Source organism: Miscanthus floridulus, unplaced genomic scaffold (genome assembly GCF_019320115.1).
Source record: "Miscanthus floridulus cultivar M001 unplaced genomic scaffold, ASM1932011v1 fs_698_5_6, whole genome shotgun sequence".
NCBI lineage: Eukaryota > Viridiplantae > Streptophyta > Magnoliopsida > Poales > Poaceae > Miscanthus > Miscanthus floridulus.
In genome coordinates, this window is record NW_027097131.1 from 43,443 (window position 1) to 60,000 (window position 16,558).

The 16,558-nt window shown below is 43.7% G+C and overlaps 1 protein-coding gene and 1 pseudogene across 1 annotated transcript; both read right to left on the reverse strand.

Moving 5' to 3' along the window:
* Window positions 1-7,755: 7,755 nt before the first annotated feature.
* LOC136532748 (ribosomal RNA-processing protein 8-like) lies at window positions 7,756-10,855 on the reverse strand (annotated as a pseudogene).
* Window positions 10,856-13,261: 2,406 nt separating this feature from the next.
* On the reverse strand, window positions 13,262-13,621 carry LOC136532751 (uncharacterized; the record flags this gene model as incomplete). The annotated part of the gene is made up of 1 exon (XM_066525346.1): window positions 13,262-13,621. A coding segment is annotated over one exon (360 nt), but the record flags the coding sequence as incomplete, so codon positions are not given.
* Window positions 13,622-16,558: the final 2,937 nt, after the last annotated feature.

The following is a 16,558-nucleotide window of genomic DNA, read 5'->3' on the forward strand; positions in this document are numbered from 1 at the left end:
ATGGGCCCATACTCAGAACCTGGCAATAGCAAGTCCCCAAGGCGCAAGACCACCACTGTTGAACAACGGCGGACATCACACCTCCATCACCTTATGAGGACCCTCCTAACACTAGGTCTCCAAGGAGAGAAACTCTGAAGACGCCGCACGACCGGATAAACCAGTACTATGCTTTCACCCAGATAGATCCACACAATAAGAAGTGAGTAAAGGCCTCATCGACGCCTCCACCGAGGGTGGCACCGATCGGTGGGGTATACCTCACCAGCATCGTACATGGAACTAACATTGCTATGTCGTTCGACCATCGTTGAAGCACCAAAGGTAGGTGCCCGCCGCTGGAACTGGCTTGTAGGGCTGCCATACCACAGATCCAGTCACAAACCCCAATGCTGACATCCAAGCAGAAGATCAAGGTCGCCTTCACCTGAGATCGTCACCGGTGGTGCGAAACAGGAAGGAGATAAGAGGCAAGCGGATACAACGAATAAGTGTGTGGCCATCTTTTTAGATGCCACCGAGGGCCGCCACTGCCATATGCCAACTGGTAAGCAGGGTAAGGCACTGATCTAGATTTGTTGGTGGCAGCGGCGGAAATCCCTCCTGTTGCTGTGTTTTTCTGCTTGTAGAAGTTATTTGGGGGTGTTCATAATACATCGGTACATTTGGATATTTCCAAAAGGTGGAATTCATCAAATATACGGGGCCTTTCTAGGTTGAACCTTGTTACCTATGTCCAAGTGATGGTATGTACATGAGACCCAGGTAAACCTTTATAGCAACGATTGAATACCATCCAAAAGTATTTGTCGAACACACAATAGCTTTGTACACGTTAAGAAAACCTCACAGGAAATGGCTGCGTGCTAGAAGGTCCTGTGTATTTGGCAGCATCTACTCTGAAAGCGTTCACAAGTTTAGTAGAAAAGGCACAAACATAGAGCACATCAGCGGAAATAGATGCAACAGAATGATCGTGCACATTCAACTAAATTCCACATCAGGCTCACATGTCACACACCATGATAGTACTACCTCTGAGAACCTAGAGAAGAACTAGAATGTTGACCAGAGAAGAAAATAATTAAGCTAGAAGCCTAATAAATTCCATAAACACTGAAAATGCAGGGGTGCCTAAACTGAACCCGTGGCTGGCTCGAATGCAGTCCGGCGCAAAACTACAGCAATTTAAAACTATAAGCCACTTTTTTTTTGTCATGTCAACCAACTATCACGAAAAAAAATTGCATGCGTCATCGCATCACGAGGAGATCACCCACACAATCTGATACTACTATTGACGGCGATATACATGCTTGGCCCGCGCGATCCTTCCAAAAGAGCCACCTTTTATGGGCGGCTTCTACAGTAAGCACACAGCTTAATTTAAGAGGCATACCCAGTATACACCCAATACTTTCTTGCAAAAAGAAAATGAAAAATCGAAGTTTGTAGGCACAATACATGTATACTATGTTAGATTGATCTCTAATCTCAAACTGGGCCCACCCTGATCGGGGGCGCCTAGCCCACTATAGCTGGAGGACCCCTGTCACACTGCACAATAAATAGAGGTGGGGGCCAGTGGCTCAAGTCACGAGGTTCGCCTAAGCCGAGCTTTCCACCGACAAACCCTAAACCCGATCTAGAGGGCGCGCTGCCAGTGACGGAAAGCCACCAGTCGCGCCGCCATCGGATTGCCTTACCGCGACCACTGCACTGCGCCGCCACCCGTCTTTCCCGACCGTCGCTGCCCTAGCGCAGACCCCGACTCTATAGCGGACGCGAGCGGATTCTCCTCCACTGCAGTGTCAGATTTGACGCGTCCATCTTCTACCCCTCATTTTCTCTCGTTCTACCTATTGTTACTGCACTAGTAGATGTTATAGGATTCATAATTCTATTCAATAGCAAGCAGACGTGCTAGTTCTATGCCTAGAGATCTTGTTCAAGGTCTAACAATGGTATCAGAGCACCGTGCTGCCGCCTCGTCGGCGCGCGGGCGGGTGCTCGGGCCAAGGGCGGCGCGGCCAGGCCACTCGACGGCGGCGCACGCGCCGGCGACGGCGCCGTCATCGTCGGGACCGAGACAGAGGAGAATAGGACGGGTCAGATCTAGGGTTTCAAGGGGATCAGGGCACCGCCACTAGTCCGCTCGACGGCGGCACGCTCACTCGCATGGGGAGCGCGCGCGCCGGCGAGGGGGCCGGCAACGACGCCAAAATCACTTGCGCTCTCGCTCTCGGTTGCTGCTGCTTGCTGCGCTGAGGAAGGAGAGCAGCTGAGAAAGAGAAAGAAAGAAATGAATTAGGGTTTCCCTAGGGGCGCCGCGGTGTCGGTTTTTATTCCGAGCGAAACGCGCGCGTGGCCGTCAGATGAAAACGAATGCTTCAGATTCACTGGACCGCCGACTGGCCTAGGCAGGCGCGCGCGGCCGCATGGCTTTGTCGGCCCAGGCCCAGGTTGCGGCCTGGGTGCGGGCAGCGCGCGCGCAGAGAAGTGGCCGGGCCATTTTACCGGCTGGGCTGAAGAACAGTATCCATTTTGAGTCATTTTTTCTTTTTTCTTTTTCCAATAAAAGTTTTATTCCCTGGAAAATGGATAAATGGCTTAAAGAAAATAGAAAAGAGAATTTTTCTATGGGTAAAATTCATAAAATTGAGATTATTTTTCCGCTGCGTATTTTAAAGTTGTTATTTTTATTATTAAATTCAAACCAACGGGAGAATTTAATTTTGAAAAATGGATATGTTTTTAGCTTATTATAATATTGTTATTATTCTGACCAACGTTGATTAATGGTAATATTATGATGAGTTTTATCATACATTCATTCTATTTCTGCCTAACGGTGATGTAGAATTAATGTAGAGAACAATTGTATATTTTAATTTTGACCAACGTTGAAACTAAGGCGTGCAATCGTTATTATTATGTTTATGTTCTCACTCTATGAATTGTGTTTTTAGGCGGATACAACTTGATGGATTGTATCACAGAGATCCCCACTCTCAAAGGTGACAACTACACGGAGTGAAAAAAAAATGACCTGGCCTTCATCTTGGCTGAGGTAGACTGGGTAGTCACATCACCGTGTCTCACTAAGCCTGTGGCATCGGTGAGGGAGATAAACGAGACTGATACCGCTTGGGCAACAAGAGAGAGAGATTTTACATCCCAAAAGATGTCCTATGACCTTAAGCATAGGAAGTGGATCACTGCCAACAAAAAATGTATGGCTGTGATAAAGAACATGATTGAGCCTACAATTGTGGGCTCAATCTCAGACTATGACACCGTCACCGAGTACCTTGATAGAATAAAGAGTCAGTTCACTAGCTCTTCAAAGACATATGCTACTCAGCTGATAAAGCAGCTGGTGACAGAGAGGTACTCTAGAAATGGTGGCATAAGAGAGCACATATTAAGGATGAGCAATTTGACATCCAAGCTAAAACCAATGAATTTGGCTCTCAAGGAAGAGTTACTTATCCATCTGATTTTTACTTCTTTACCAAAGGAATTTGACACTTTTGTTGTCAATTACAACATACAGCCCGAGAAATAAGACTTAGAGAGGCCCATGGCTATGTGTGTGCAAGAATAGGAGAGAATGAAAGCCGCTAATGGTGACACTATCAATTATGTGAAAGACAATAAGAAAAAGAATAATAATGCTAACTCCTCCTCAAAGCCAAAGGGAAAGAGTCCCATGCTGCATCAGCCTTAGCAGAACAAGTTCATAGTAGAGAAAAACCAATGTCTCTATTGTAAGAAGACAGGATATTATAAGAAAGATTGTCCCGACTACTGAAAGATGATCATGGCAAAGAAAGGTGAGAACATTATCACGTTCATAAATGAATCCCTATATGTATAGTATTCAAAATCTACTTGGTGGATTGACTCAGGTGCAACTGTTTATGTTGCTAATTCTTTATAGGGATTCCGTTCGACGAGGACTATACAAAGAAGCAAAAGACACATTAAAGTTGCAAATGGAGTCTGAGCAGACGTCGAAGCCGTTGGCGATCTTTCTCTAGAGCTTGCTGATGGTTTCACACTTTTACTTAGAGATGTACTTTATGTTCCCGCTTTATAGAGAAACTTGATTAGTGTTTCATGCTTGGACAATGATGGGTATGATTGCCATTTTGGAAATGGCAAATGTAAGATAACATTTAATAATGCATGTGTTGATCTTGCTATCTTACAAAATGAGCTTTATTTGTTATCACTACGTGATGATGTGAATGTTGTATGTGATGATAGAAACATTGCGTGCGACAATGAGAATGTATCTTTGTCCATAGATGTAAATAGAAAACGAAAGAGAGCTCATGATGCATTGTCAAAATTATGGCACTATCGTTTAGGCCATATTTCGAGGGGGAGAATAGAAAGACTAGTTAAAAATGATATTCTTCCTCTATTAGAGCTCTCAGATTTAGAACAATACAGAGAATGCATAAAAGGAAAGTATATAAAGAAAATTAGAAAAGATGCCAAACGAAGCGTAGAAATTTTATAGATTATTCACACAGACATCTGTGGTCCATTTCTTGTAAAGAGTGGATGGTTATGATTCGTTCATAACATTCATAGATGATTACTCTCGTTATGGCTATATTTATCCAATCAAAGAAAGAACAAAAACATTAGATAAATGATTATCCATGAGATTATCCGGGAGTGCTGACTATGAAGTATACAACACTGAGGAATTTCAAATAGAGGATGATCCCACCTCAGTTGAAGAAGCCATGAGAAGTGATCATTCATCAAAGTGGCTTGAGGCCATGAAAGATGAAATGAAATCTATGAATGCCAATAAAGTTTGGGACTTGGAAATGATTCCTAAAGAAGCTAAAACAGTAGGCTATAAATTGGTCTACAAAACAAAACTTGACTATCAAAGGAATATAGAGAGATATAAAGCGTGACTTATGGCAAAAAGCTTTACGCAAAGAGAAGGGATTAATTACAATGAGATATTTTCTCCAGTCTCATGTAAGGATTCCTTCAGAATCATAATGACATTAGTGGCACATTACGATTTAGAATTACATCAAATGGATGTAAAGACAACATTTCTTAATGAGGACTTGGAGGAAAATGTTTACATGGCACAACCGAAAGGTTTTGTCATGGAAGGAAAAGAACGAATGAGATGCCGTCTAAAGAAATCCATTTATGGATTAAAACAAGCTTCAAGATAGTGGTACTTGAAGTTTGATCAGACAATAAGGAATTTTGGGTTTAAAGAGAATGTTGAGAACAATTATGTCTATACAAAGTTTAAGAATAGAAAGTTTATCTTCCTTGTCCTATATGTGGACGACATCTTACTTGCTAGTAGTGATGTCAGTCTACTACTGGAGATAAAGAAGTTTGTCCTCAAAATTTGATATGAAAGATCTTGGTGAAGCCTCGTTCGTTCTAGGGATCGAGATTCACCAAGATAGAAGTAAAGGGATATTAGAACTGTCACAAAAGGCATACATAGAAAGAATCTTAAAGAAATTCAGTATGCACAAATATAGTCCCTCACCTGCTCCTATAGTCAAGGACAACAGATATGGAGATTTTCAATGCCCCAGGAACCAATATGAGATCGATCAAATGAAAGCGGTTCCATATGCTTCAGCTGTCAGAAGCTTACAATATGCTCAAGTATGTACACGCCCTGACTTGACATTTATTACCGGGTTACTTGGTAGATTTCAGAGCAATTCTAGAACAGAACACTAAAAATTAGTAAAAAAAAGTCTTGCGTTATTTTACAAGGAACGAAATGCCTCATGGTGACGTATAGAAGATCTGATTCACTTCATATAGTGGGATATTCAGATTCTGATTATACGGGAGATGATAGAAAATCCACGTTTAGATATGTATTCACTTTTGCACGGAGAGCTATTTCATGAAAAAGCTCAAAGCAAACCGTCACTACATCGTCTACAATGTATGTCGAGTTTGTAGCGTGTTATAAGACAACGGGGCAGGTGAACTAGCTACAGAAGTTCATACTCGATTTAAAGGTGGTTGACGACATCTATAGACCACTTAAGTTATACTGCGATAATAATCCGGTAGTACAGTATGCTCACAACAATAAGTCAAGTGATGCTGTCAAACACATTGACATAAAGTATTATGTTGTGAAAAATAAAGTTCAGGATCATGTCATAAGTCTTGAGCATATAAGTACCGAAAAGATGCTCGTGGATCCGCTTACAAAAGGTTTACCACACAACGTGTTCAGAGAACATGTAGCCGACATGGGTTTAAGGGAAAGCCTATAATTCCTGGACAAAAGAAGGTCCAAAGTTAAGTATCTATTTCAGAACAGAGTGGTGTGTTGTGGCTGTTAAATCTATCGGTAATTGACCGTGACAATGAAACATGCTCTATGCGCTAATCTGTAATGGAATGAACAAAAGTAAATGATATGAAATTGAAAGATGGTAGGAGATCAAGGGGGAGATTGTTAGATTGATATCTAATCGCAAACTGAGCCCAACGACCCAGTTGGGCCTTTGATCCGCGCTCTAATCGGGGGCGCCCAACCCACTATGGCTGGAGGGACCCTGCCACACTGCGCAATAAATAGAGGTAGGGGCCGACGGCTTAAGTCACGAGGTTTGCCTGAGCCGAGCTCCTCATCGACAAACCCTAAACCCGATCTAGAGGGCGCGCAGACAGTGACGGGAAGCCACCAACTGCGCTGGCACCGGACTGCTTCACCGCGACCACTGCACTACGCCGCCACCCGTCTTCCCCGACTGTCGCTGCCCTAGCGCAGACACCGACTCCATGGCGGACGCGAGTGGATCCTTCTCCACTGCGGTGTCAGGTTTAACACGTCCATCTTCTACCTCTCCCTTTTCTCTCGTTTTACCTATTGTTATTGTACTAGTAGATATTCTAGGATTCATAATTCTATTCAATAGCAAATAGACATGCTAGTTCTATGCCTAGAGATCCTGTTCAAAGTCTAACATACTACACTTATAATTGGATCCGATCCGAATACAAATAGCTTGGGTTTGGGTGCAGAACGGAAGACTAGGGGTGACCATACCCGGTGGGTGCTCGTCGCTGACGAAGGTCCCAAAGATTGGAGACCTGGGCACCTGGCGTAGGGTGGCGGTGTCCGCCCAGTCTCCAGCCGCAATCCAACAAAGGTGGCAGAGACGGTCACTCGCACGGAGCACTGATCATTTTCCTTCCCAGTCTCCAGCAGCTGCTCTACAGCGATCACCTCAATCAACTGTACTTGTACATATAGGGAGGAAAGTTTGGACACTGGCCTCATCTGTCCTAGAAATTAGAAAAGCTGGATCGCCGTTCAAATCGAATCCCGGGGATCTAGTTCAAATTTGAACTGGATCCTAGGAACTCCGAAGCACATCTTTTCTTTCAAGCTGATTCAGAATTCCAGATTGAAAATTTTAAACGGTCCAGATGTTCGTTCGGTGGACCATATGCAAAATTTGCAGCATGTGAAACATTGAATTGAATTATATATGATGTGCTTCCATACTACAACGCATCATCCCCTAGCCCCTAGCTGATCTTTTCTTGTGAGGTCCAATACACGAAAAATGAAGCAAATGTGGAAACGAATGGAATAGCCTGGCATACAGATACGACCATACAGGGACCTAATCTAGACAAGACACTTCAGCTTGACCAAACTTTTAAAGAGCTCTACTTAACTGCAGTATTACTAGTGGATATGAGACAACCAGCTCATCGCCGTTTGTACAAGCACGGTTTCAACTGGGGCCAATCGATGCTCTTTGCAACCTTACTTTTTTCCTGCAGGGGCATGGTAAGCCACTGAATTCAGCATGAAGGCCAAGTGATCTAGGTAGTTAAGGTAGCAACAAGTGAAACTAACCTTTTTCCTGAAGTAGAACAGAATGAACATTTTATTTTTCACATCCTGCAGAAACGATACCAACAGCCAATTAGAAAGTATCATCAGAATCATCTATTATCAAGCAAATGAAGTGTAATCTTTCATCATCAATAAAAAATGTACTGTATATCAGAAATTATGAAGGTGCCAGAATGGAAGGGACTGAACAAACTTCTAGTCCATTACCGAGGTTCACATGTAAAACATGGCAATCGCAAATCAAAGCAAATGTTTCACAAACCAGCATTGCATACCAATTCCACAAATAGTAGTTAATAACAAACTGATTAGTTCTGTGTATTGCAAGGATGCAACAAGCAAAAGCTCTCAGAGCCATAATCTAATACTCAATACATTGGAGCCACATCGTGCCACCATATATTTAGCCATTTATTAGGTAACCCAGCTATTTTCATTCTACAGGACATAATGTCTGTGATGACACAATGTAGTTGTGCCTGTCACATGGTACTTACTGCACCACACCTGCTAGCTTGTGTCAGACACCAAACAAACTATAACAAAAAATAAACCAGGAGACAACAATGAATGGAAAGGAATGGATCATGCAAGGAAGATATAAAAATTTTCATATCAAATTGAAGAAATTCACAGGTAAGCATTTGAGGTGCTCTTTTATCAGGCCATGAATGATTCTTATATAGGTAGCACTGTAGCACGTGGAAACGTTACAGCAAGAGGCAGGCAGAGCGTGTTTGTCCTCTCAAGGAGGCTCTAGAGATTTATGTCAAATAAATTAACTCTTGCTTGATTTTCCTGATCAGCCACCCTTCATATATAGGGTTGGACCATTAGGCCACTAAAACAAGCTTTACAACCAATCTCAACTAACGTAGTAAACCGAGGCTACCTAATCTCCTAACAATTAGTTAACTTCCAATCCAACTCTATCTCTAAGAGCAACTCCAAGAGCCACTTTATACCCTTCTTAATGGATGGGAATAGAGATTTTGGTGAAAAATACCCTCCAACAACTTCTTTAATTAAATCTTCAAATATAGCTATTCTCTATTCCGGATTTTCCGCTAGCTAAAGATGGTGTGCGGGGCTCGCTCTCTATAGAGCATACAGGAAATAGAGAAGTTGTTGGAGTGTGAAAAGATATAGAGAGCAATTTTTATTCAAATGGCTCTCCAAATGATGATTTAGAGAGTGGGTTTAAGATGGAGATGCTCTAAACATGCCTAATGCTTGCCGATGTGCTTCTTGCATTGCCTATTGTGGGCCCAGGAAGACATCCACAACAGGCCATATGGGCCGGGTTTAGTTGACCAAAGTTGGCGACGTCGGAATCACTGTAGCGCACTGTGGCATTTCGTTTGTATTTGGTAATAATTGTCCGATCGTTGACTAATTAGGCTCAAAACGTTCGTCTCGCAAAGTACAACCAAACTGTGCAATTAGTTTTTGATTTCGTCAACATTTAGTACTCCGTGCATGTACCGCAAGTTTGATGTGACGGAAAATCTTCTTTTTACATAGTGTCAAAGTTTGGATTTTGGGTAATTGGGTCCATAGGGAACCCATGCTAGTTAGCACCACATGTTTCAGTACTTGCAGGCGCTTATTTTATACAACTACTTCGTAATAATAATTCAAATAAAGAACTCAGCTGAAAAAACATACAAACCTTTGAAACAAGCGAAAAGCCAAGCTGGACAATGGCTTCAGAAAACTTTTCAGGATCAGCACCTCCGTTGTTCGGGTCTAGCCTACTTCGCACTTCAGCAATAACAAGCCAACCGCTGCGTAAACAAATCTATTAGTAAAGAAAACAAGAAGCAGCCCTTTGCAGTAAGAGTTGCAGCAGCTAAAGGTTAAGCAAACCTTGGCTTGAGAACCCTATTTGCTTCCTCTAAGTAACTTGGATAGTTAATTCCCATCAAAGAAAGACAAAATATTGCAACATCTATAGAGGATGGCTCCAATGGAGTCTGCAGAGATGCCAAAAAAAGAAGAAGGAAGAAGCTTAGTTCAATTAATGATTTGCACACTAGTCAAAGATTCAGTGCCCATTTTATTCAGTTTGGCTACTCCTAGGTTCATCCTGGAAAAAAGGCAGAATATATAATGGAAGAACAGGAGATCCCTTTGGACAGCCTTTTCCATTATCTTAGCTATGTTACCTTCGACTCATCCATCAAAACTAAATATTCAATTAAGCTAGCCTTAACCAAAAAATAAAAATAGAATAATAACATCAAAACATCAAGGGAATATATTTCTAGAAATTCTTTATTCAAGTAAAAACATAATACAATGGTAGATAAACTGTTCAACTACAACTCTGCAGGTTCGTAGAAAATAAGTAGAGCTGAAATGGTCTTGTACAAAAATATTGTCAAAATATGGACTATTCTTGCTCATGCAACAAACCCCTACGATGTTGTTCTCAACCATTACCAAGAATCATGCAAAAATCACAAGGATAGCAAAAACCACCAGGAAAACCTTTAGCAAACTAACATAAAGGACAGATAATTAACAATGCAAAGCATAAGAAAGGTATTATGCAGCTTGCAGCCAGTGCTTACATGAGCCATATCACAAGCAATCAATGAAGGATCATCTGAAACAAGATCAATGGAGAAAACCTCGTTCTTCACATTTTTTTGCAACTGCTGCATTGCCTAGGAAATATGAACAGTATTCTCATAATTGTGCCAGGGAAATAAAAAGATGGAACAGGGAGGAAACTTGCAAGAAGCATCAGCTACAGGATAGTAAGATTAGTCTTACCACAGCCAAAAACAGCAACAGCCCATGATGCATTGTGACTCTTCAACCAATTGATTATTACATTCACTGGCTGCTCAGGCCAGTGTGACATCTGCTCTTGATATCCTGTATGATACTAAAAGAGAGAAACGTGAATTCATGCACGTAACCTCATGGTTAATTAGTTGCTTGAATGAGTCCTTTTTTGCATAATAATCACAACAATAAATTTCTGAGACAGAAATATGAAATGTGCAAACCACATCCTATTAAAAATATAAAGGATAAAACAAATACAATGAGTCTGGTATATATGATGAAAAAGGCTAACAACATGGCACTGCATTTGTGGTTTTTCAGAGATCAGTTATGCACAACACATCCACACAAAGCCCAATCTTTTGTTAGGTAGAAACAATGCTTCAGCCCAACACACCGAATGACCAAAGATGGCGCTTTACAAACTCTGGCCAATACTCAACATAGTCGGCTTATAATACTCTTTTTATTGGGGTGGTTTCTTTTGAGCCATGGGAACTTATTTGGGAGACTTGGGCTCCTAGGTGGTGCCAATTCTTCGTTTGGTTGTTTGCAGATAGGTGCTGGACAACCGATAGGTTGGCCCACCGGGGTTTGCCTCACCCCGAGCGTTGTCCTCTGTATGAGCAAGAGCCTGAGACAATCCATCATATCCTATCAGGTTGCTTCTTCTCCAGGTACGTGTGGTCACTCCTATTCCGTCGTTATGGTTTGCTGGATTTCACCTATCCCGGTAGACAAGGAGTTCTATGGCTGGTGGTTGAGGATTGTTGCCTTGGTGTCCAGGGACATAAAAGGAGGTCTCAACACTTTGCTAACCTTGGGGGCATGGACTTTGTGGAAGCACCATGACTGTGTGTTCAACAGGACTATCCCTAGCATTCAGCTTATTCTTAACAGATTTTGGAGGAGGAACACCTCTCAGGCACTACCGCACTAGAGGTTAGCCCATTTGGAGGCTGATGCCAGATAATTGGCTGGCCCATATAGTGTTTGACTGGGTCATTTGTCTACTCTTTCAAAGGCACATATTGTATTGTTTCCCTAGCTGAGGGGTGGTGTGTGTCTGTGTGGTGTGAGTACTTTGTATACTCTTTTTCTTCTTAATGCAGTGATACGTAACTCCTGCATATTCGAGAAAAAAAAATGTGATGGCAAGATGAAATCTTTCTTTTAGTATTAGCAGATACTGGTATTAAAGCAAGAAAGAATAAAATAATAACATACCACATCAAAAATATTAGGGTCATTTTTGAAGTAGTCAAACGCATCCTCTCCGAAAGATAAAGACTATATGTGTGTGTGAAAATGTGAATGAAACAAAAAAAAAAGTGAAGCTCTGTTGTCTATGAATTCCAAAGTCAGACCTTTTAGTAATTCAGTACAGTATGCTTTACTAATGATATTGATAAGGCAACCAGCATATAAAGTCTTATGGGGAAATTGTTAGCATTAGCAAATCACAGAAAGTAGGACGTAATGATACACAATATCACTATCATGAACTATCAGTATTTGTACAGAGAATAGGAGCTAACGAGACAACTGTTGGTGTTTTGAGTAAGTACCAACGAGTAAATTTATGTTATTGCGTGTTTGGCTCGCATGGTGTGCTAAGAGAACACGAGGTTTATACTGGTTCGGGCTGAATGTCCCTACGTCCAGTTCGTTGCTGCTGCTCGTGTTACTAGTACGAAAAAGTTCGTAGTAGAGGTTACAAACGGGTGAGAGAGGGACCGGTCCCGAGTCTCTGGTGGTGTGTTGTTTGTGATGAGGTGCGGTGAACCGATGCTGTGCAATGCACTTGTTCGATGTTCTTTAGTGGGATGCCCTGCTTTCCCTTTTATAGGCCAAGGGAAAGCAGGTGTTACAATGGAAGGGAAGAGGAAAAAAAGAAAGAGAAAATAAGGCTCCCGGAGGTGTGCCGTGCTCCTTTTCGCGTGGGTCCCATTGACCCTGTAGATCGTGGTGGCAGCGGCGTCGCACCAGGGTCCTGTTGGCCGCTGCAGCATACGTGCGGGTGTCGTACGTCGTTCTTATCTTCCATCCCATCCAAGCGAACGGAATGGTCAAAGGGTCCCTGATAAAGGCCATATGGGGGGTTGGCGGTACAGTGCCAGTTAACTGACGCCGAACAACTGACGTTGGATGGTGGTCAGGTAGAGAGTTGGCAACACAGTGATGACTTGTTGACGCGATGGGAGACATGAGTCTCCCAGCATGGCCTGATGCGACCGCCAGTCGCATTAGGACACGCCCAAGACGTGCTCCTAGGCGTGCGCCTCCACGCCGTAGTGGTTGAAGCGGTTTGGGTCCTACCCTGGGGCCACTGCTTTTGTCCAGTAGCAAATCCGACCCCTAGGGAACGGGCAAGGTGGAAATCTAGCCCTAGAGGCTGGGCGAGACGGAATCCGACGCACGGGGGTCTGACGAGGCGGAGCCCTTCCTGTGGGATCGGGCGAGTCAGAGCCCATGCCTTGAGGTTGGAGCCCACGCCTTAGGGTCAGACGAGGCGGAGACCTCGTCCCCAGAGTTGGACGAGACGTAGCCCGCCCCTTAGGGGTCGAACGAGGCGGAAACCTCATCCTTGGAGTAGGACGAGGCGTAGCCCGACCCCTGGGGGTCGGATAAGGTGAAAACCTCGTCCTTGGAGTTGGACGAGGCGTGGCCCGGCCCCTGGGGGTCGGACGAGGCGGAAACCTCGTCCTTGGATTTGGACGAGGCGCGGCTCGGTCCTTGGGGGTTGGACAAGGCGAAAACCTTGTCCTTGGAGTTGGACGAGGCGTGGCCCAGCCTTTGGGGGTCAGACGAGGCGAAAACCTCGTCCTTAGAGTTGGACGAGACATGGCTTGGCCCCTGGGGGTCGAATGAGGTGGAAACCTTGTCCTTGGAGTTGGATGAGGCGTAGCCTAGCCCCTGGGGGGTCGAACAAGGCGAAAACCTTGTCCTTGCATTTGGACGAGGCGTAGCCCGGTCCCTGGGGGTCAGACGAGATCGCAGTTACGTCTTTGAAAACATCTAGGCCCTTAGTTGGGTTTCAGTGATTAATGACAATACGTGATTACTGTGACTAACGTGTGTTTTTAGAGGCAATTAAGTTAGGTCACGGTAATGGAGATCGATTGGGCAATCATGGTTGTCATGCTCCTACAATGGAAATCGTTTCGATTTTCAAAGGATGGACAATAAGGTTAAGGATGGACTAGTTCTAAGTGTCGATTGAAGTTAGAGACACTTAGAGTAGTTTAGGACTTTGTTTTTCCTTTGGCCGTACTATTAAGGGGGGTATGAACGGGTAGCTTGGCCTAGGTGAGTCTAGTGAGTTAGGTGTGGTGCACCCTTACTAAATCTAGCACTAGGTAGCTCCTTAATAGCCCTTGGATCCAATGGAGCAATCTTCATTCACATATGATCGAGAGTTGGAAGTAAATGGAGGGTCAAATACTAACCGAACGCTAGCTCTGGTGTGACCGGATGCTGGCTCAGGGTCCGGTTAGTTTATTTGACCAAGGCGAAAGCATCTGGAAGTGACCGGACGCTGAGAGGTCAAGTGACCGAACGCTGAGGGCCAGCGTCTGGTCGACTCCAGTAAGGTCCCAGAGAGGGAGAATCCTGACCGAACGCATCTGGTCAATGCTGACCGGACGCTGATCAGGTTCTAGCTACTGACCGGACGCTGCTCAGCAAGTGACCGGACGCTGGGGGTCCAGCGTCTGGTCAACATCAGTAAGGTTCCAGTGAAGGGAAAACGTGTCCGGACGCGTTCGGTCAACACTTAATCACTGGAGTTCAGGGTGTACTGACCGGAGCGTCCGGTCAACATGATTGGAGCATCCGATCACCCCACAGAGGCACATAACAGTTCGTTTTTCAGCCGGTGTTATAAATACAACCTCCACTCGTGTGTGGGGGTCATTTGCTCATTCCAACAGCTGAGAAACACGTTTGAGAGTGCCAAGAAGAGCAAGGTCCTAGTGAGGTGATTGAGATTTGAGAATCCCAAAGAGAGCCCTCATTAGTGAGTTCAAAAGTAGCAAAGTGTGCATCCACCCTTCTCATTAGGCTTGTCGTGGTTAAGTAAGAGTTCATGCTTGTTACTCTTGGTGATCACCATCACCTAGACGACTTGGTGGTGATTAGGAGTTTGGTGATCATCCGGCGAAGCTTATGGGTGACCCAACTCAAGTTGTGAGCGGTTGTGGGTGATTCACCATGACAGAGTGTCGAAGAATCAACCCGTAGAGAGCACTTGATCCTTGCACGGATCAAGGGGGAGCTACACCCTTGCGCGGGTGCTCCAACAAGGACTAGTGGGGAGTGGTGACTCTCTGATACCTCGACAAAACATCACCACGTTCCTCCTTCTCTATTTACTTTGAGCATTTACTTTGAGCATTTATTTTGAGCAATTCAATTCTTGTCTTTACATTCATAGAATTGCCATGCTAGAGTAGGATTGGAACTTAGGTTGCAAGTCTTTTGTGTGGTAGAACAATTAGAAACACTTTTTAGGCAAAGGGGTTAATTGGGCTAACCATAGGATTTAATTATTGCAAAGAAATTTGTAATTAGTCCAATTCACCCCCCATCTTGGGCATCTTGATCCTTTAAATTGGTATTAGAGCCTCGTGCTCACGTATTTAAGCTTAACTGCCTAGAGCAAGATGTCTCACGGGGATGGACCTCCTCCTATCTTTGAGGGAGATGATTTTACTTCTTGGAAAATTCGCTTGGAGGCATATCTAGAAGCTCTAGATGTTGGTATTCTTAGAGCTGCCTCATATGGCTTCCCAAAACCTCAGGATGCTACTCACCTATAAGGCGATGAGGTGAACTACAAGAAGTGGAATGCAAAGGCTCGAAACACCATCTTTAGAGGCCTTTGCAAAGATGTGTTCAATCGGGTGAGGAACCACAAAGACACCCATGCACTATGGTCGGACATTTGTGCGCTCCATGAGGGAACTAAGAGTGAGCGTGAGGAATGCTATCATCTTGTCATGAAAAAGCTCAACTCTTTTGAAATGCTTCCTAAAGAATATGCTAATGAGATGTATTCACATTTGAATGTTCTTGTAGAGGAAGTCAATGGGATTGGACTCACTCAAATGCAACCATCTGATGTTGTAAGAAAGATTTTGAGTGTCCTCCCCATTGATAAATATGGGCATATTGTGACCATGCTTCATCAAGGTGATCTTTCCACCGCTACACCGACACAAATCTTGAGAAAGATCAATGCTCATGAGATGTACATGCACATCATGCCACAAGATGGCTCATCCTCTACCAAGAAGAAAGATAAGGACTTAGCATTCAAAGCTAGCCAAGAGAAGGGTAAAGCAAGACTTGAGTATGAGAGCACAAGTGATGATGAAGTTGATGATGAAAGTCTTGCTCTCATGGTGAAGAAGACCACCAAGATGCTAAAGAAGCTCAACAAGAGTGGTATCAAGTTTGATGGCAAGAAGAAGAAGTTCTTCACTAGCTCTAGAAGGAAGCCAATCTCCAAGATGGATTGCTTCAATTATGGAGAACTTGGTCATCTAGCACACCATTGCACTAAGCCCAAGAAAGACAAGTTCAAGAACAAATACAAGGGCAAGAAAGATGACTCAAGTAATGAAGAAGAAGAACAAGCCATACAAGAAGAGAGATGGCAAGAAGAGGGACTTCCACAAGAAGAAGAAGAAGAGTGGAAAGACATACATTGTCGGTGATTGGCTCATGGACATTGATTCATCTAGTGCCTCATCCGATGATGATAGTGACAACGAGAAGGTGGCCGCAATTGTTATCAACTCTTCATCATCTTCATTGCCATCACCGCCATCATCCTCTACACACCTATGC